At 39.2% G+C, this 18,614-nt stretch overlaps 1 protein-coding gene across 11 annotated transcripts in view; it reads right to left on the bottom strand.

Annotated features, from left to right (window-relative positions):
- Positions 1-18,614, bottom strand: part of LOC124135912 (protein TANC2-like) — a 366,285-nt gene that overhangs the window by 66,060 nt on the left and 281,611 nt on the right. Inside the window, exon 1 of one of the 11 annotated variants that reach the window (XM_048381832.1) lies at positions 15,172-15,929. The exons of the other annotated variants lie outside the window; for them this stretch is intronic. Coding sequence (XP_048237789.1) covers positions 15,172-15,187 — 16 coding nt within the window. The 5' untranslated portion in view covers positions 15,188-15,929. Of the gene's footprint in view, positions 1-15,171; positions 15,930-18,614 lie in introns of those variants that run through there. 11 annotated transcript variants of the gene reach the window in all.

The following is an 18,614-nucleotide window of genomic DNA, read 5'->3' as shown; positions in this document are numbered from 1 at the left end:
AGAGTTTGGACCCAACTTTGGAAACCAACACAATGTGCCATTTAACTCCAATCCATAGTGCCTGGGCCACTGACATAATGTGGTATATAATACAGAGTTTGGGCCGCTGACACAATAGGTTATACAATACAGAATTTGGGCCACTGACACAATGTGGTATGTGATCCAGAGTTTGGACCACTGACCGATGTGATATGTAATGCAGTGTTTGGGCCACTGACGATGTGGTATATAATATAGTGTTTGGGCCGCTGACGATGTGGTATATAATACAGTGTTTGGGCCGCTGACGATGTTGTATATAATACAGTGTTTGGGCCGCTGACACAATGTCTTATGTGATCCAGAGTTTGGGCCAGTGACACAATGTGGTATGTAATACAGTGTTTGGGCCGCTGACGATGTGATATGTAATGCAGTGTTTGGGCCGCTGACGATGTGGTATTTAATACAGTGTTTGGGCCGCTGACATAATGTGGTATATAATACAGTGTTTGGGCCGCTGACGATGTGATATGTAATGCAGTGTTTGGGCCGCTGACGATGTGGTATATAATACAGTGTTTGGGCCGCTGACACAATGTCTTATGTGATCCAGAGTTTGGGCCAGTGACACAATGTGGTATGTAATACAGTGTTTGAGCCACTGACGATGTGGTATATAATACAGTGTTTGGGCCGCTGACACAATGTCTTATGTGATCCAGAGTTTGGGCCAGTGACACAATGTGGTATGTAATACAGAGTTTGGGCCGCTGACACAATGTCTTATGTGATACAGAGTTTGGGCCACAGATTTAATGTGATATGTAATACAGAGTTTGGGCCACTGATACAATGCGTTATGTAATACAGAGTTTGGGCCACTGATACAATGTCCTATGTTTCTCCAATATAGACAGAGCTTGATCAATAGCTTGGCATTGTTGACTGAATAGCTCAAAGTGCCCATTTACTGGGACCTCCATCTCAGTGCAGGACTTTGCTAGCAATTATTGACTGTCTGAAGTTTGGACATACGTATTGATTCTGTTTCTTCTTGTGACAGTTCACAATGATATCAGAAAAATAACTGCACCTCCGTGCAACTTGGAACGAACATGTCACAATCACATTTAATCTGGACATATTTTTTTGGTTAATAATGGTATGATGATAGCGATAATCACATCTCTGGTCCACAAAGGGAATATACCATTGTGCCTATTGTCACACACAGACCCTAATGTACACATCATCAAACATGCCTGTAGCATGGGAGGATCAATTTGTAAACTGGCTCAGTAGCTCTTCTAAACCCTCAGTAGTCCTATGATCGCTGAATGATGGATGGTGGATAACACACCGTGCAATATAAGCTGAATTCATGGTTGCCAATGTCATCATGCTACTGCTTCCGTGCAGGATTCCGTGAATGTTTCCTTCTATACTTCCTGTACGTCATCAACATAAGATCAATATTCACTTATTAGATTCCCAGAAATGATTTGAAAAATCTCCAGACCAAATTCAAAGAATTGAACTTTTTGAACAGCAATTGGAAATTCATCACTGAGTGAACAGAAAACCCTTCTAATTTTTTATACATTTTACAACGAAACCCAAATAATCATCTACACCCACAGCTAAGCTTCTAACAGAATGCGTCAGAATGTTCACGATGATAATCCTTATCAGCAAAGTACCAGTGCTCTTAGTTTTTAAATAAAGACAAATTGTAGAGACTTGGGAACTTGGGAGTTCTTGGTTCTCCACCCCTCCCACTATCCCCACCGTGCTCACCAGACATAGGTGGAGACACTGACCCACCAGACATGAATTTATCAATAAAAGACACGAATGGCCACCAGGTGTCAACAGGTCGAGGTTTAATGAAGCTGCTATCTGGACGTTCATCTTGTTTATGAATACCAGTGCAAGTCATGCTCTCGTTACCACCAACAACAGACACACACCTCATTACCGCAGGCCAGAGGTCATCTGCTTGGATCAAAGAACCAGAGTCTTTATTCCAGCTGGGACCACAAACGGTTCACCCGTATTTCCTTCCCTGACTAAATGACATAAATATTGTATCAAACGTAACGTGTGTTAAGAGCCTACCAAAAACACATAATCCCATAACAAAGAATCTATTTGTATTGTTTTTCACGTTCATCCAACAATCCAGATTTACAAATGCTGTTATATCGTTATTCCATGCCTGTTATTCCATGTGACTTGTATTCAGCAACCTTGGCGCCAAAGGCTGATCAAGTGTACAACACAATACAGTATTTTCTCCAATGACCAAATCATACCATCCTAATTTCCTATGTAACAGACACCTTGTCAAATGATCAGATATCAGGGGAGCTGGCACACTCATTTCTGTAAGAGCATTTGTGTGGGCCTCAGTGAATATGGTGAATATAATTGAATTATCCCACAGAACTTACAATGCAATGCTTTTAGCACAACAGCACACTCTACATGGTATTCAGTGTCACCTGAACACTTGGGAACTGTCTGTTCTTATCAGGACCCTAGGGATAACACGTTCATATTTTTTCTCACACATAACTTTTCTTATTTCTTATAACGTCAAGCTATGAGAAGTCCTGAGAGACTCTTCTTTTGGATGTGTTTGGTTCATGAACACCTGGTGTCATTACTATTGGATAGTGATTCATAAACACATGCTTATGATAAAGTTGGAATCGTACAACTGAATTTGCTTTCAGCAGAGATCACTTATGATTCCGGATTGTTTACTTCTATATCTCCTGTATGGCATCAACATAAGATCAATAGCCTCTTATTAGATTCCCTGAAATTTTATTTGAAAAATCTTTTTTTAAATAAGAGATTACCTTACTAATAAAGACTTTGTCATTTTTATTTTTATATGTCAGCTATCTTGTGTTCAGATGGTATTGTATTATATTCATTTATACACTACTAAGCGAGGCAATTTCTTACAACATTCCAGACAATGTGGAGTCCTAAGAGACCCTTCTGATGGATGTGTAAAGTTATATGTGCCAGACATTTTGTGTACAAATGGCATTGTATAATATTAATTTATACACTGCTAAGTGAAGCAATTTCTTATAACGTTCCAGGCTATTTGGAGTCCTAAGAGACTCGTCTTATGGATGTGTTTGTATGATGACCGTCTTGTGTATAAATGGTATTGTATTATGTAAATCTATATACCGTGGGCTTGTGGTCATGAGAGGAAGGTTAAAATTGTCCTACACTGAAATAATAATGACAAAATCAATTTATGCATTAGACCAAAACAATGAACAACTTGTGTTCTCCGACACATTTTCCCGGGACTGTCTTCATTAAGGTGAGGTGAAATGGGGTTTAACGTCGCGTCCAAGATTATTGCACTTATATAGCGACGTGTGTGTGTGTGTGTGTGTGTGTGTGTGTGTGTGTGGTGTGTGTGTGTGTGTGTGTGTGTGTGTGTGTGTGTGTGTGTGTGTGTGTGTGTGTGTCTGCTTGTACTAGTCCGGACTGATGCCGATTTATAGTGCTAGACCACTGGGATACCAAGCTGCAGATTAACATGAATACCCCACTCAGACACAGTATACTGACACGGTCGGGGATCAAACCCCGGACCTTCCCCTCTCCGGGCGGACGCTCTACCACTAGACCACTGAGGCGGTCTTCTTCATTAAGAATAATTCTGTTGTTGCTGAGAGTCCCCCGGAGAGACAATCTCATATAACAGTTTCCAATGTCAGACTTATCAGTGGAGGAAGGAGTACAATATCAAGAATCACTTTGATTCAGATCTCAAACTTTTTGTTTGTTTGACAATACTCCAGCTAATGAAATCTGGACCAGACAGTCCAGTGTTGACATCATGAGCATCGATCTACGTGATCGGGATACGATGACATGTATCGACCAAGTCAGCGAGCCTGACCACCTGATCTCATTAGTCGCCTGTAACGAATGCTTGTCAATAATTTTCTTTTTTCTACCTTGATAAATTACAGACTGCCGTCATATTGCTGGAATATTGCTGAGTGTGGCATTAAACAACAAGAAACAAAAAAAACACCAAAACCTTGATGGATGCTATTAAAGTTTCAGAGAACTATGATTCAATATCAGGTAACTTATTTATTGTGGTACTTCTTTATAGATCTTTTAACACTTAAGTGAGTGAGTGGCATGGGTTTAAAGCTGCTTTGAGTTAAATCATGTTACCACTTCAGATAAATCATCACCTTCTGACAGAGGAATTGTGAGTGAGTGAGTGAGTGAGTGAGTGAGTGAGTGATTGAGTGAGTGAGAGTGACGTTTTACGCCACTTTTAGCAATATTCCAGCAATATCACAACAGGGGACACCAGAAATGGGCTTCACACATTTTACCCATGTCGAGAATCGAACCCGGGTCTTCGGCGTGATGAGCGAACACTTTAACCTTTAGGCTACCCGACCGTCCCCAGACAAATTGTGACAGTCAGAAAGTACTGTTGGTCAAAAACGAATTGAAACAGAAAGCAACCACACGTTACCAACATTCACAATCTAGTCAAATAAAAAAAGGAACTTCCAATAATTTCATATTACTATAGTATCTGGCATGAGAGATTAACCATAATATTATGAAAGAATCAGATGATCTTAACTCTTTTTGATTAGTATACTTTCTTAGGATCGTTTCATTATGGCACTATTACAGTCAATAAATATGAAGGAAGTCTCATTTCCTGAAAAACGTTAATCATATCCACTGGATCCAGCTTCTGATTGGCTGAATGCAAGATGTGTCCCATCATGCCCCTGTAACTATCAATACAAACAGAGTTATTTCCCCAATCCCCAACACATTGCTTCTGATTAATCATCTTGAATGATAATCTTCCTGCAGCACTGTTGAAGAATTTTAACGAAGGAAATGTTTGAAATATTTCATCTATAATGGACAGCGATGACAAGAAAAACGCAATTATACAGAAACCCAAAACAGATCCTTTCCAGTGAAGAACTGCACCTGCATTATTATATCTATCTGCAGGGGGAAATAAACACTGTCTTTTGTGCAAACTGAGTGACAGTTAATGAAAAACAATTACCGCAGCCTTTCATTAGTCAATTAGCCAATCAATTGCTGGGCGGACACTTTGTACAAATTAAATTACATTCCGACCAGGCATTCATTATTGATAAGACCAGAAATCAGATACAAGATGTTCAAAAAGAAAACGGCTTGTTAAAACGTAACTTCATTAACTTTAAAGCTGTTAAAACAAACTCTCCTTCATAGATGAAGCTTAACTGACTAAGCCTCAGATGCCCTACAATATATATATATACTACACAAAAGAAGTTTAGGATCATCTGATTCTTTCATGCCATGACAGATTAACTATAGTAATATGAAGGAATTGGGTGGTTGTTAACTTCTTTTTAGTATGACAGATTAACTATAGTTATATGAAAGAATTTTGTGGTCGTCAAATTCTTTTTTAGTATGACAGATTAACTATAGTAATATGAAAGAATTTTGTGGTCCTCAATTTTTTTTTAGTATGACAAATTTACTATAGTAATATGAAAGAATTTTGTGGTCGTCAAATTCTTTTTAGTATGACAGATTAACTATTTTAAGTAATATGAAAGAATTTTGTGGTCATGAAATTCCTTTTCGTATGACAGATTTACTATAGTAATACATGTATGAAAGAATATTGTGGTCGTCAAATTCTTTTTGTTATGACAGATTAACTATAGTAATATGAAAGAATCGGGTGGTCCTTAACTTCTTTTGAGTAGTATTATATAATTAACAGTGGGTCCCCTGACATAGCATGAGGTTTCTGCATCCTGGATGTATATTCTCATCCTGTGTACATCAGAACCAATTGGCAATTAGTTGTATCTAAAACTAAGTGCTCCTGGCAAGATACAACAGAAAATAGAAACCTTACAATTACCGAGATATCCACATGTTGGATACCAGCCATGGAAAAACTTCAAGACACATCAAGGTCTTTGACGTGTCCTGAAATATATAGAGACTGATGCTTGGGTCAATGGGGAGAATGAATGGATGTAATTAAGTTTTGTTCAGACAATGGACTTCTTTGTGTTCCTGTCTGGCCAAGAAAACCTAAATTTAACCTAGTGATGACTGCATTATTTCTGAGATGTACAGATCTGTGAATGCTCATCTACCTCACCAGTGCTGGGGTTTCCTACAGCATGATTGATTGAATGATTGAATGATTGAATGGACATGAATTGACCTGTTAGTGATTGGTTGGTGGATGGCTACTGTACCATGAGATGAATTGATTTGATAGCTGCTGGATTGTGCAGACGGATGTTGGCAGCAACAGTTTGGGGAATTTAAATTAACAGGGATTTATCTTTTGTGTTGAAATGGCCCTGAGGGAACTGTGTTTGCTTGTCGCAAAGACGGTCTGGGTTTGATTCTAAGTGAAGACCATTTACTGAATTTCCACCTTCAAGTCTGCAAAATAACCAAGAAATGGCTAAATAATATTATTTTGTGACTGGCCTGTTTTCCCCTAAAAATCCTTAATATTCAGGAAAGCACATGAACCAGCGAGAATGCAGAGTGAATAAATTGAGTCTATCACAGCTTTAACCAGTTTAAAGCTTTGACACAAAGAATGGGCTTCACATATTGCACCCATGCGTGGAATTGGACCTAGAACAAGAGTTGTGTCCCTTCGTGTTGCCAGGAGCTGCAAAGTTTTGAAGGACAGATATGCCCCAGCTATGATCCTTGATTGTCTGCACATTACTCGTGTTTAGGGGTTTCACCAGAGTATAAAATGTATACAAGCTACATCAGCTTTGGCTTTCCTCACTTTCCACACTGAGCCTACATGCCATGAAGTACTGTTCACACAGTGTATTATCTAGGGCTGAGACGAGTCGAAATTTACTACCCAGGTTTCACCTCCCTATGACCCAATCCTACCCGGGTACCCACTGTAGGTCTAAAGAGATACAAAATGGCCAATTGGAATTGTTTTACCACAGCACTTGCAAAACGTATTAAGATACATGTATTAAACTATCTGATCATGCATACACTGTAGTTGACTTAAGTTATATCTTTATTCAACCATATGAAAAGTCAGAAGGAATGGGTGCATAGTCAGAAAGAAATGCGAACATTAGTGACTTGTAGTGTAACCATAGAGTTCTAGATAATTATTGTCATTAAATAATATATAACATGACAAACCACGGGTCCAGGTAGTCCTGTGGGTACCCGGGTCCTACTCAGTACCCACCCGACCCTGGTACCCGAGTTACCCGTCCCATCCCTAGTATTATCTTATTCATAGTCCGTCTCCCAGACAAGAGAGTTGGTCCCCAGGTCCTACTCAGTACCCACCCGACCCGGGTACCCGAGTTACCCGTCCCATCCCTAGTATTATCTTATTCATAGTCCGTCTCCCAGACAAGAGTGTTGGTCCCCAGGTCCTACTCAGTACCCACCCGACCCGTGTACCCGAGTTACCCGTCCCATCCCTAGTATTATCAATTCATAGTCCATCTCCCAGACAAGAGAGTACATTAAAAAGGAATCCAACTCAAGTCTGGAATGATTTGGCAAGTCTAGATTGCATCAACCCTGAAAGTAGCAATGTTCTGGGCTCCATTGGATATATTTTTTAATTTGTAGACAACTTTATTTCTGGAACTAAATGTTAGTCAACCTCACTCACTCATCATATCAGACAGAGATATGAACAGGGTTTAACAATACTTACAAGTTACAAAATCAAGTGACACTAGTGAGAGTGTAGGGTGTCACGACACTTTTAGCAATATCAGAGTGGGGACCAGAATTGTCTTCACACAACATAACCACATGGGGAATAGAACCCGAGCTTCAGTGTAATGAACAAACGCTTTAACCACTAGCCTATCCCACCACCCAAACTGATGATAAATGGGAAGGGAATGGAGGACACACGAAACACTGAACACTTAAACTGTGCTTCTGTCACTTCAGTGTGCCATGATCCATAGAAATGGACACTTTACATTACTCAAATATTGAACATTGCATCACCCTGTCCCACCTTATGTTTCAATAGTGAGTGAGTGAGTTGGGTTTAACGCCGCTTTTAACATTATTCCAGTTATATCGCGGCGTGTCAGCTTAATGTGGGAGGAAAGCTCGAAGTGATGCAGGTCTCAGGCGTTTACCACTTCAGTGAAACCCACGAGCATGGGTATGGTGCTGACAAACCTAGAAACATAATGGGGGCGCACCGGGATTTAAACCCACAATCATAGGTTTCTGGCGTGCCCAAGGGATGCAACTCCACCCGGGCCTCCTTGTGTTTCAATAAATATTAAACTATCCAAAAACAAATGACTTTGTTACAGTAATTACCGCAACTTGAATAACAAGCCATGAAATACAATTTATTCATGGTTTACAGTTCTCCCATAATCTTTCACGTTCCAAACTTGAAATAAATATTTTATGTTTCGTTATCCACAGTCCAAAATTCTTCATGGAAGATTTACACAAGCATAAAAACAATTACAAAATGAATTATTTAGTTCATGTTTTTAATTTCAAACATGGCCAATGTAAAAAGCCCTTATTGATTCAAACAAATGCTTTTAAATGATTAACCGTTTCAAATCCTTGTAATGCTTGAAAATACACAGCCAAATGCAATCTATTTCATTCACATTATTGATTGTATGGCTTTTTAAACTTGCGACTTGTTTTTATTTATCTTCGGTTCATAAACATTTCACACATGCATACCAATATGAGTGAAAGCTTTGACAACTAAACATACCATTTGTAACCTAACAATCTTGAATTCAATACCGGTCTTTCATCTAACAGGGAAACCAGGCAATCGTTCCTCAAAGTGATTTTAGTGCTACGACTATCGTAACTCTCATACGTAAACATTAGTCTTACGGCAGACGTAGCACTAAGACTGCTTTAAGGGCTGGGGTTCAAGGACATAAGAACGTCAACAAAAAGTTCATGCTTCATGGAGTCCGACTTAACCAAATATACTGACTCCAAATATACATCAAGAAGGCTATACACTTACTTAACAACAAACCAAACATATTTCAGAGAATATAACAGAAGTCATCATCAACACACACCACAAACACCCTGGTCGAAACCTAATTTTCATTAAACCTTGCAGAAACACCGAAATAGCTCATCACGACAGAAAGATACAAAGAGCTGCCAGTGGCAACGGTCTTGTGTCGAAAGGGTCCGTTGTAATGTAGATGGGGAGGCACTGTTGCCGCCACGGACGCCGTACATGGCACTGCAGGCAGAAGGAATAATGAATAAGCTATTACGCTATCAGTAATGACATAGCAGAGAGCTTTCAAATCTCCACGCTTTCATCCGAGTTCTAACATAATCATGGTGTAAGAAAAGCAAATAGCTTCATTGGGATTTATTGAAATGAGGAGCCTACGGAGTGTGTTTGATGTTTCCTTTTCTGAGATAGGGGTGATTAGCAGTTCCATAACTGAAGACCGGGCAAGAAGCTAGACTTGTTGTGGAATTATACATTATAGGTATTAAGAAAAGAAAAGAAATATAAGGAACACATTTTCAGATATTCCATTCTGTTATTTGTGGTAAAATCAGATCATGTTGAGATAATGTGAATATTGGAAAAATTTAATGTACAATTCTTCAGAAAAGGATTTTTTCCATCTGAGATAAGAATGTTGTTTGTATCTGGCTTTAATATTTGTGTCTCCTTAAGCAATGGTTTCTAATTAAATTATGGGACTGGGTAATGACTCCAATCCACAGTAATGGGTTGCTTTATGGTAATGTGGGGCAAGGGGGACCCTATCGTCTAAGGCGATGTAATTTGCTGCACAGAGTTGTGTCCCTTGGGAATGCCAGAAACTTATGATTGTAGGTTTGAATCCCGGCTTGCCCCGATTATGTGTCTAGGTTTGCCTTACTTGACTTGTGGGTTTCACCAAATTGGTAAAGGTCTGAGACCTGCATTACTTCGGGCTTATCTGAGTGAGTGAGTGAGTGAGTGAGTGAGTGAGTGAGTGAGTGAGTGAGTGAGTGAGTGAGTGAGTGAGTGAGTGAGTGAGTGAGTGAGTGAGTGAGTGAGTGAGTGTACTATCATGGCCAGGGTATTCTCACAATGTGGGAAATCAAGCCCTGCCTTTTTGCATGACAATCGAACACCTTAACCATTCAGCAATTCCTGCTTCCCTGTCAAGTGAGAAATTTAATCTCCCAATGTGACAATGCTAACAGCGAGCTATGCCAAAACTCACCTATTTTCTCGTAAATTAAACCAGAAAAAGCAATCATGTGTACATGCATTTCCTACCATTCTACAGGTGACAAAAAATACACAATATAACTTCAAAGAATTTTGATGCAACAATCAGAAGAATTCTATTTGAACCTATTATTCATCAGAAATAATATTTTTAATATTGTGATATCTTAGCTGCAGCTTTTACCATATATACATTCTATTTAAAATAATAATAACCATAATTGTAGCACTTTGGAACACCTCATAGCTATTGCTGGATATTTCTTTTTATGTATGGAACAATTTGACCCAACACCGCTGAGACTTCCTGCGGACTTGCGAAAACATTATGTTGACATATGAAAGTCAAACTACAACAAAAATGACTTATAATGAGTCAAAGTGTGGCATTTATGATATATGTATCCATTCTCTGTCAACCAAAGCTCATTTCAAGGCATCAATATTTCGGTGTTAGGCTATGTGCTCACGGAAATCTTATAGTTTGCGCTGGGGAAAAAACATCAGGACTTCTTGTGGTGTTTTATGAAAAGAAAAAGTGAGCACCATACTCAAGAAAATATTGCATATGTCATGAAAGTGACCCTTGATATTATGATTTTATTATTTTATTTTATTCAGTCACGAATGTCCACCAGTAACTGTCAAATATGAGGTGGGCGTGACCAATATACAAAGGTCCAATTGGCAACTAGAATATTCCGGATCCCTGCATTAGACCATACAATAATTAACAAAGATGCCCGAAAACCAAAAACCAAAAAAATAGCACGGCGTTTAAATATCTCCACAAGAAACCTTCAATTCCAGACGCAGATTTTAACAATGTGCCCGAAGACAAATGATTTTTTACATTTTCCAATCAGTCTGACATACAACATTGCATCACAATTAACTGTTTTTCCTTGACAAGAAGCCTACAGCTTGAGAAAGATCACAACTACCTGTAGTGATTCTAGAACCACTTGGCATTTGACAGACACCGACTCTGATCCAGAGAGAATACATGGCCACATGGTCCCTTGTACCGGTACTCAAATCAATACCATGCTCGGTTTTCCAAATCATTTCCAACTTGAATGCTACAATGAACTGTTGCCAAGCTTCAGACCGTCAGATCAACCCAATTATAAGCATTTCACTGTTAACTGACTTTCACAATGTCTAGAATTCTTTCCAATAATAATCACGATGTGTATCATTTTCTTGTAGTACTCTCAGACTTCATATCGGGCAGTTTGGATCGATAGCGCCGAGTTTGGCCCTTTACACTACACATACTTGTAACTAGCCTTGGATTAATAGTCTTAGACCTGCTTCCACTCTCATAGATGTAATCATGTGATAATTTAGATAAAAGGCAAGCCTTGGGAACTGTTATATGCCCGCTATAAACTTCCAAGTCAATTATGCAGGCACGAGACCAGGCCATGTAAACATACACAATTGTTTGACTTGTTCCATAGGACAAAGTCTACTATTTACACTATTCCATTAACAATATTAAAATATTTAAATATCAAATACAAAAGAGGTTCACGTGGGACAAACGTCATATCTAAGATCTTAAATATATCACACACAAAATCCTTTTACATCAGACATATATATTTAGGATATTTTACATGCCATACAAGAGAATATTAAATTTAATATATTTGATATATCAGACACATAATCATGTCATGTTTGACAAATATTTTATATATTTCAAACAGTAATGCAGAGGGCCTACCATAGCCTCGCCACATATTTAAAAACCCTGTACCAAACACCAAATAACAGCACATCTCATGCACTATCCTAGGAGATCTGGCTTAAAATAGGTCTTCAGCAACCCATGCTTGTTGTAAGAGGCAACTAACGGGATCAGATGCTCTTGATGTCAATCACTGGATTGCCTGGTCCAGACTTGATGACTTACAGACTGCAGCTACATACTGGAATATTGCGGAGTGCGGTGTTAAACATCAAACAAATAGCACATCCAGTGCACAGCATGATCGAAATGCGAGATGATGACATTACTTAATGCATCATCTTGATCACCATTATTCTAAAGTATTTTACTTACATTTTGTTTTGTTTTCATGTTTACAGTCTAAAGTTTTTGTATCTGGATATAAGTGGGTGTATATAAACAATTCATAGTGTAGGACAAGTATGATATTCAGGATGTTAAATATATCATATACAAAATCATTTCATTGGCACAAACATAACATTGAAAAATTGAAATATTGATGTTAGACATATCATATACACATGTATTTTGTGTGGTATAAATATGATATTCAAGATGTTAAACATATCACATACAAATGTATTTTGTGTGGTATAAACATGATATTCAGGATGTTAAATATATCATGTACAACATCATTATTTGTGGGCCAAACACAGGATTTTTCATGAAAAGGATTGAGAAAGGGAAAGTGCCATGTCACGAACTTGTCTTAGAATACATGAATGTCTGACATTGTAGCTGCATAACTCATAAGAGCTGTATTATTGCCAGACCATGGTGGAGCTGAAATAGCTGAGGTAGACATGGCTAGCCTCATTGAATATACTGTTTGGGAGATTCATGAATGGAGATTCCTGTTTCAATGGAGCATCCACATCGTTTAGGTAGCCCCTGCAGCTGAATCAACATATTGATAAATCGAAATATTTACGCATAAAAATTCAATACAGTGTCCCAAGTGAAGTTGGTACATCTTTCTGAATATTAGCTGCCAAATGTCAAAAGATTTGTGTATGAGCATACAAACCAAAAGATTTGATTTTCCATGCTCCTCAACCTTGGCAGTGGTTAGCCAAGTGGTTAAAGTGTTGGTTTATCTGGACGAAAATCTGGGTTCATTTCCCCACATGAATACAATGTGTGGAGCCCTTTCTTGACAGCATAAACTATAGAAAGGCTGGAATATGGCTAAAAGTAGACTTGCACAAGTCCCTAAGGCAATGATAATTAGATTAAATCATAATTTCTAGATTGCATAAATAATAACAAGTGTCCCTATTAAAGACATCTTTACTGTCCCCTTATCTAGACTTGCTTATTATAAGGGTAGAATTACTGTCCATCCATGGACTTATCATTCAGTACAGACTTGGAGCAAGGCTAGGCTAAAAGTTATGTAAACTACACTGACCATCAAGCTTTTATAGGAATATTCTCAATTTTCAACCAAACTGATTACTTATAACATGGAAACTATTGGCCCACATAGGCTTCCATACTTCAATATCCCAGAGAAATGTCGAGAATACCTGAGAACACAACACTATCGCTCATAAAACCCAGAGACGAAATGAAAAGATGGACAAAAATATCAAAACACTGAGCATGTATGATAATTTTTTTTTTAGACACCAAAAGGACATTTTTTGACACTAAATATGTCTTTCAATGATGTCTGTGTCTTTAATACTTGATTGCTGTACCGGCAACACGTGTGAGGTGAACAGCCCTCTCTCAAGGCAGTGGTAGTTTCAGTGGGGACCTGCATGGAACAGATCAAGGAACAATACCCCCTTTCATCCCTGCATGGCGAGGGGGACACTCTATCTTCCCATGCTTCGCTTCTACTCTAATTAGACATGAAAAAACTCTCAGCATCTCCAACTTGATCTATCACAAAGCATGTGTTTCTGGTTTAATCTTGGTTGCAAGGCACTGGCCTAGTCCTGGGTTCAAGTCCTGCTGTGAAAACAGGACATGGTCGGGTGATAGAGATAGCTGCTGAGGAAGGAGGAGAGAGGGGAGGAGGGAGACGAAGGAGGAGGAGGCAAGCGGGGTAGGAGAGAGGGGGAGCAGGGAGGGGGAGGAAGGGGGACAGGGTGAAAGATGGGAGGCCAGGAGGGAGGGGCTCTAATTCCATCTCAGCAGAAGTCAGGTGGCAAGAATTGGGTGGGAAACCGCATACTTCCTGTTTTCCATAAAACTGGTAAATATATCAAGTTGGAGTACCTACAGGGTAGAGCACTGGTTTCAGGTATATACTTCATACTGGATGGCATGGTGTCTCTGAGATGTTCTCAACTCATAGAGCACATGTGTACCATGTTGATGATATACTTTCCTATTCAGTCATGACATACCACATACATGTTCTACACTGAAGAGTGGGTCGGTGGGTGAGTTTAGTGGTTGATTAAGTGAGTGAGTGGTTAATTGACTGGGTGAGTCGGTGAGTGGTTGATTGAGTGGTTGATTGAATGAGTGAGTCGGTGAGTGGTTGAGCGAGCGAGCGTAGTTAAATGCTGTATCTTATGCTATGGAATAAGACATGATGGCATACCTCACACATGTACTAGACTGACGATGTTCTGAGGGAAATAACACATAGTGTTATATCACTTCATCTCTCACTCTGCTGGCTGCCTGAGTGGGTGAATGCAATTTTATGCCCCTGTCAGCAATATTTCACTGAGCATATACTTCCCTATGAAATAACACATTACAGCACCTCACATCCAACACTAACAGTCCCCACCATGGAATAACAATGTTATCTCACAGTGCATCACTCTAGGGAATCCATGCCTGCCCATTAAGCTTCTTCAATTTTTCTTAAAGAAAATAAACCTGACAACACTTTCTTAGTTAGGCAAAACAGGAATAGTGCACTATGCTTGTGATTTTCAAGATATAGAGCTGGCACAACGTTTAACTTCACTAAAGAATGTTCAACAACACTAAAGAATGTTCAACAACACTAAAAAATGTTCAACAACACTAAAAAATGTTCAACAACACTAAACTGCCACAAACAAACATGCCACTAACCAATCTGAAATCAGAAACAAATACACAAGCAAAAGTGGAGAGAATCAACATGTAGACTCACCAAACGTGTTCATCATGTAGCTCTTCCTTCACTGTTTGAACACAGCCATGCTCAACATGTCTGTCAAATTACTAGATACTCATTACCCCTGCACCTTGCCTTGCACAGCCTTAATAGCATGCCATTGCTTAGTCTTGTCTCAGAGCCCTAGCCTTCCCGTCTCCACATACACAACCGTCAGACAATCACTCTTCGATTCCCAATGCTTGCTGTAAACGCACTGCAGTGTACGCCTGTGTTCAACGTGTCCCTATTGCCCTGCAGGACCACTGTCTTCAACAGGGGCACTTAGAAACTCAATTTCCTTAATTTAAATAATTTGATTAAAATTTGTTTTTAATAGCATCCTTCCATGATGGGTCATGCGGACATGTTCCCTGAATTCAAAATAACTGTAATCGGGACATTCGCCCAACTGCGACTGTTTGTTTTGACCGATTTTAAAGTGACCTCATGAAGCACTCATCAGTCAGTGTTGTGTAACTCACGATCTTTGAACTCGTTAGAATTAGTTCTATAAATATATCATGGCAACATGAATCCAATGTATACGTAAATGTTCTATTTGCAGCGCTTTGAAACCTAAACAAAGCACAATGTTGACAGATCAATTGTAATTTGCCTGGATGTTATACACCCACTGTGTAATGCATGTCCACGACCCTGTGCTCTTCAAACTGTTATTTCATTAATGAGAGAAAGTCCCAGCTGTTTGGACAGAACTGAAGCTGAATCATTAACCCAATCAATATTGGATAAAACAGGTGCTATTCCATCACAATCCATCTCCCAACCATCATCCCTGTGATATATCCAGAGTCCATAAAATATTCCTTCATTCATAAAGCTCCGTGTCAAACTGAGTAGGAGACGATGAACGGCACAAGATGATCCTCGACCTCTACTGTAGGTACAGGTCTCATTCACTGGATCACTTCCAGTTCACCTGAGCCCTATGGAGCAACAAGCAGGGATCTTGTCCCTACCCAAGGGGCTGGCCCCCTGACCCCTACAGGTTGCCACAGCATGTCCATTGTCCTGGAGCTTAGGGGAGAATTCACTCCTGGCGCACAGCGGTATATTTCCTTCTGCCTGCCCAAGGCTCGGAGCAACAATCCTACTGTGTTATAATGGTTGTCGGACTTGGGAAGCGGGATGCCCTTACTGTGGATATCAAGCCAGCAAAATCAAACAACCGGCTTGGAGAGCTCGCTCTTGTCGTTGTGCCACAATTATAAAACGGGTCGGTTGACTAGTTCTAATTCCTCCTCATTCACTGTACCTGCAGATGAGGGGAGATCCTGGTTTTCTCTTCCCTGCATAGTGACAGAATGATGACTGGCATCCAAGCAACTTTTTCAACCGTCTTGAACATCTCCAATTAGTAGACACAGGATTTTAGGTCTCCAAGGAGCTATACTTACTCTTGACTGGAAAATCCCTACTCCAGGACATCGTTACTGTCACACAAACATTCTACTTGACATGATCACTCTCTGGGATTTTAGAAAGTATTATGTACTGGCCAATATAGATGATCAATAGACAATCGGGCAGAGACACTCCAGAACCTTGGGAAAATCACATAAAAATTCCTTCAGATGAAGATCGTGGAATAAATTTCTGTTGCATCTAAATTGGCGACAAGAGACCGGCCATGAAACTCCTCCAATGGGGATCAACACGACAGAAAGAAATTAGATCCCTCCAAGTCATTGTGTCATTACAAAATCAATTCCCATTACAAATAATCATGTATTTCTTACAAGTTTGCCAAAATGACAATCAATCAGCAATTTTTAGCACTCCTTCTAATTCCAAATGTTGATCTCAAGTTAAGGTAATTGGACTTGCAGTTTTCTTTGTAGGAACATCAACACGTCACTTGTCCCAGCATGGCCTGTTCCGACCTCCAAGTCACCATACCACAAACATAACAAAATATGAAATAAATAAACTACCGAAAGAACAGCAATATCCATCCAGAATTTTCACGCAGCCTGTATGATCCTTGCCGATGCTTAAACTATACAGTTTGGAAATGATGAAAACATCTGATTGCTTCAAGCAAATGTACTGCCACTTCCTGCTTGCTAATTACTCAGATCTAGCCCACGGATAAAAAAATGTCCAGTGTTGAGGACTGGACCACATTCTCTGCCCTTGCCTCCATGTTAAAAAGCCCACAATGCCCTGTGTGTCACCAGTCAGTCTTGAAAGGGCCTTGTCCTCTTCATAAATACTATACCAAAACGCTTTGATCCATAACAGTTCAACTACATTCGCCCAGAAAAATACCAGTATTGACCCTAGCAGTGTTAACCTCGTACCAACACAAACTCAGGTTTCCGAATCAATTCAAATATTTAACAAAGACCCATGAGTGGCATCTTGTTTGAAAGAGGATTAACTTGCCCCTAAAATGAATGGTCATAACTGATAAAACGGTGGAAAGAAATGAAAAAATAAATCCCATATAATTTCTTCAGGCTTGTGGGACCAGATGTAAAGGGTTAACCATAGAAGGGATGACACACAATGGCTGCCTCATTATAACATGCAAGGCAGGATTCATGGTGGGGGCTATAAAAGAACATTGGCCTCAACAGCCACAGACCATACAAGCTCTTTGGGTGAATTTCAATCCAAGTCCCACCATGATAAAATAGGGCTCTCCTGACAATGCTATGTTCAGACACGGGACTAAACCAGAACAGAAATATCTTATCTAAATTGGAAGCCAATATGTTCAGCCCTGTTCACAAAAACATCCATCTGTTCCCTGAAGTCAATATGTATAGGCTATTATAAGTTTTTCCAATGACATAAGTGACATTCTATTAAATTGTCTATTTGTGAAATACAGTAAAATTCAAATTCTGTAATCTACATGCGTCAGGTATTCGAACTATTCATCTAAAAAGAAACTCTCTAAGACCATACCTAAAATGAAATAATTTCTTTGTAAATATTCAAGTTCAAGATTTCCATTCTGATTAAACCTAAGCATTGTTAACCATAGTGCTACAATAGAGCTTGGGAAAAAATAAATTCCATTCAGAAAAACTCTGAATGTAAATTAATGTTCCATGGCAGAGAATCTTTTCACGAAACACGCATTTCTCCCATTAAGTATTCCATAGCATCTGAATAACGCAGCTGAAGCTGGGGTCCTCGGAGGTACAAAGTTGTTTGTGTTAATTTCAAACGTCAACTCACACTGAATAAAACACCTTGGATGAAACACAAACTACGAAGCTGCCACTACATCATAAATAGAAATTTCACAGGATTTCTAAATAATAAAATAAAGTATACAAAATGTAAGTCCATAGGAAAATGTAGATGCATGGAATACTTGACCAAAATAGAAGTAAATAATAAAGTTTACAAAGGAGAAAGTAGATGTTGTATTGGACCAAAAACAATACCCCCCCCCCCCC

Source organism: Haliotis rufescens, unplaced genomic scaffold (assembly GCF_023055435.1).
Source record: "Haliotis rufescens isolate VD_foot unplaced genomic scaffold, xgHalRufe1.0.p SCAF_4, whole genome shotgun sequence".
Taxonomy (NCBI): domain Eukaryota; kingdom Metazoa; phylum Mollusca; class Gastropoda; order Lepetellida; family Haliotidae; genus Haliotis; species Haliotis rufescens.
Note: the sequence above shows the minus strand (reverse complement) of the source record. Positions and strands in the feature narration are given on the sequence as shown.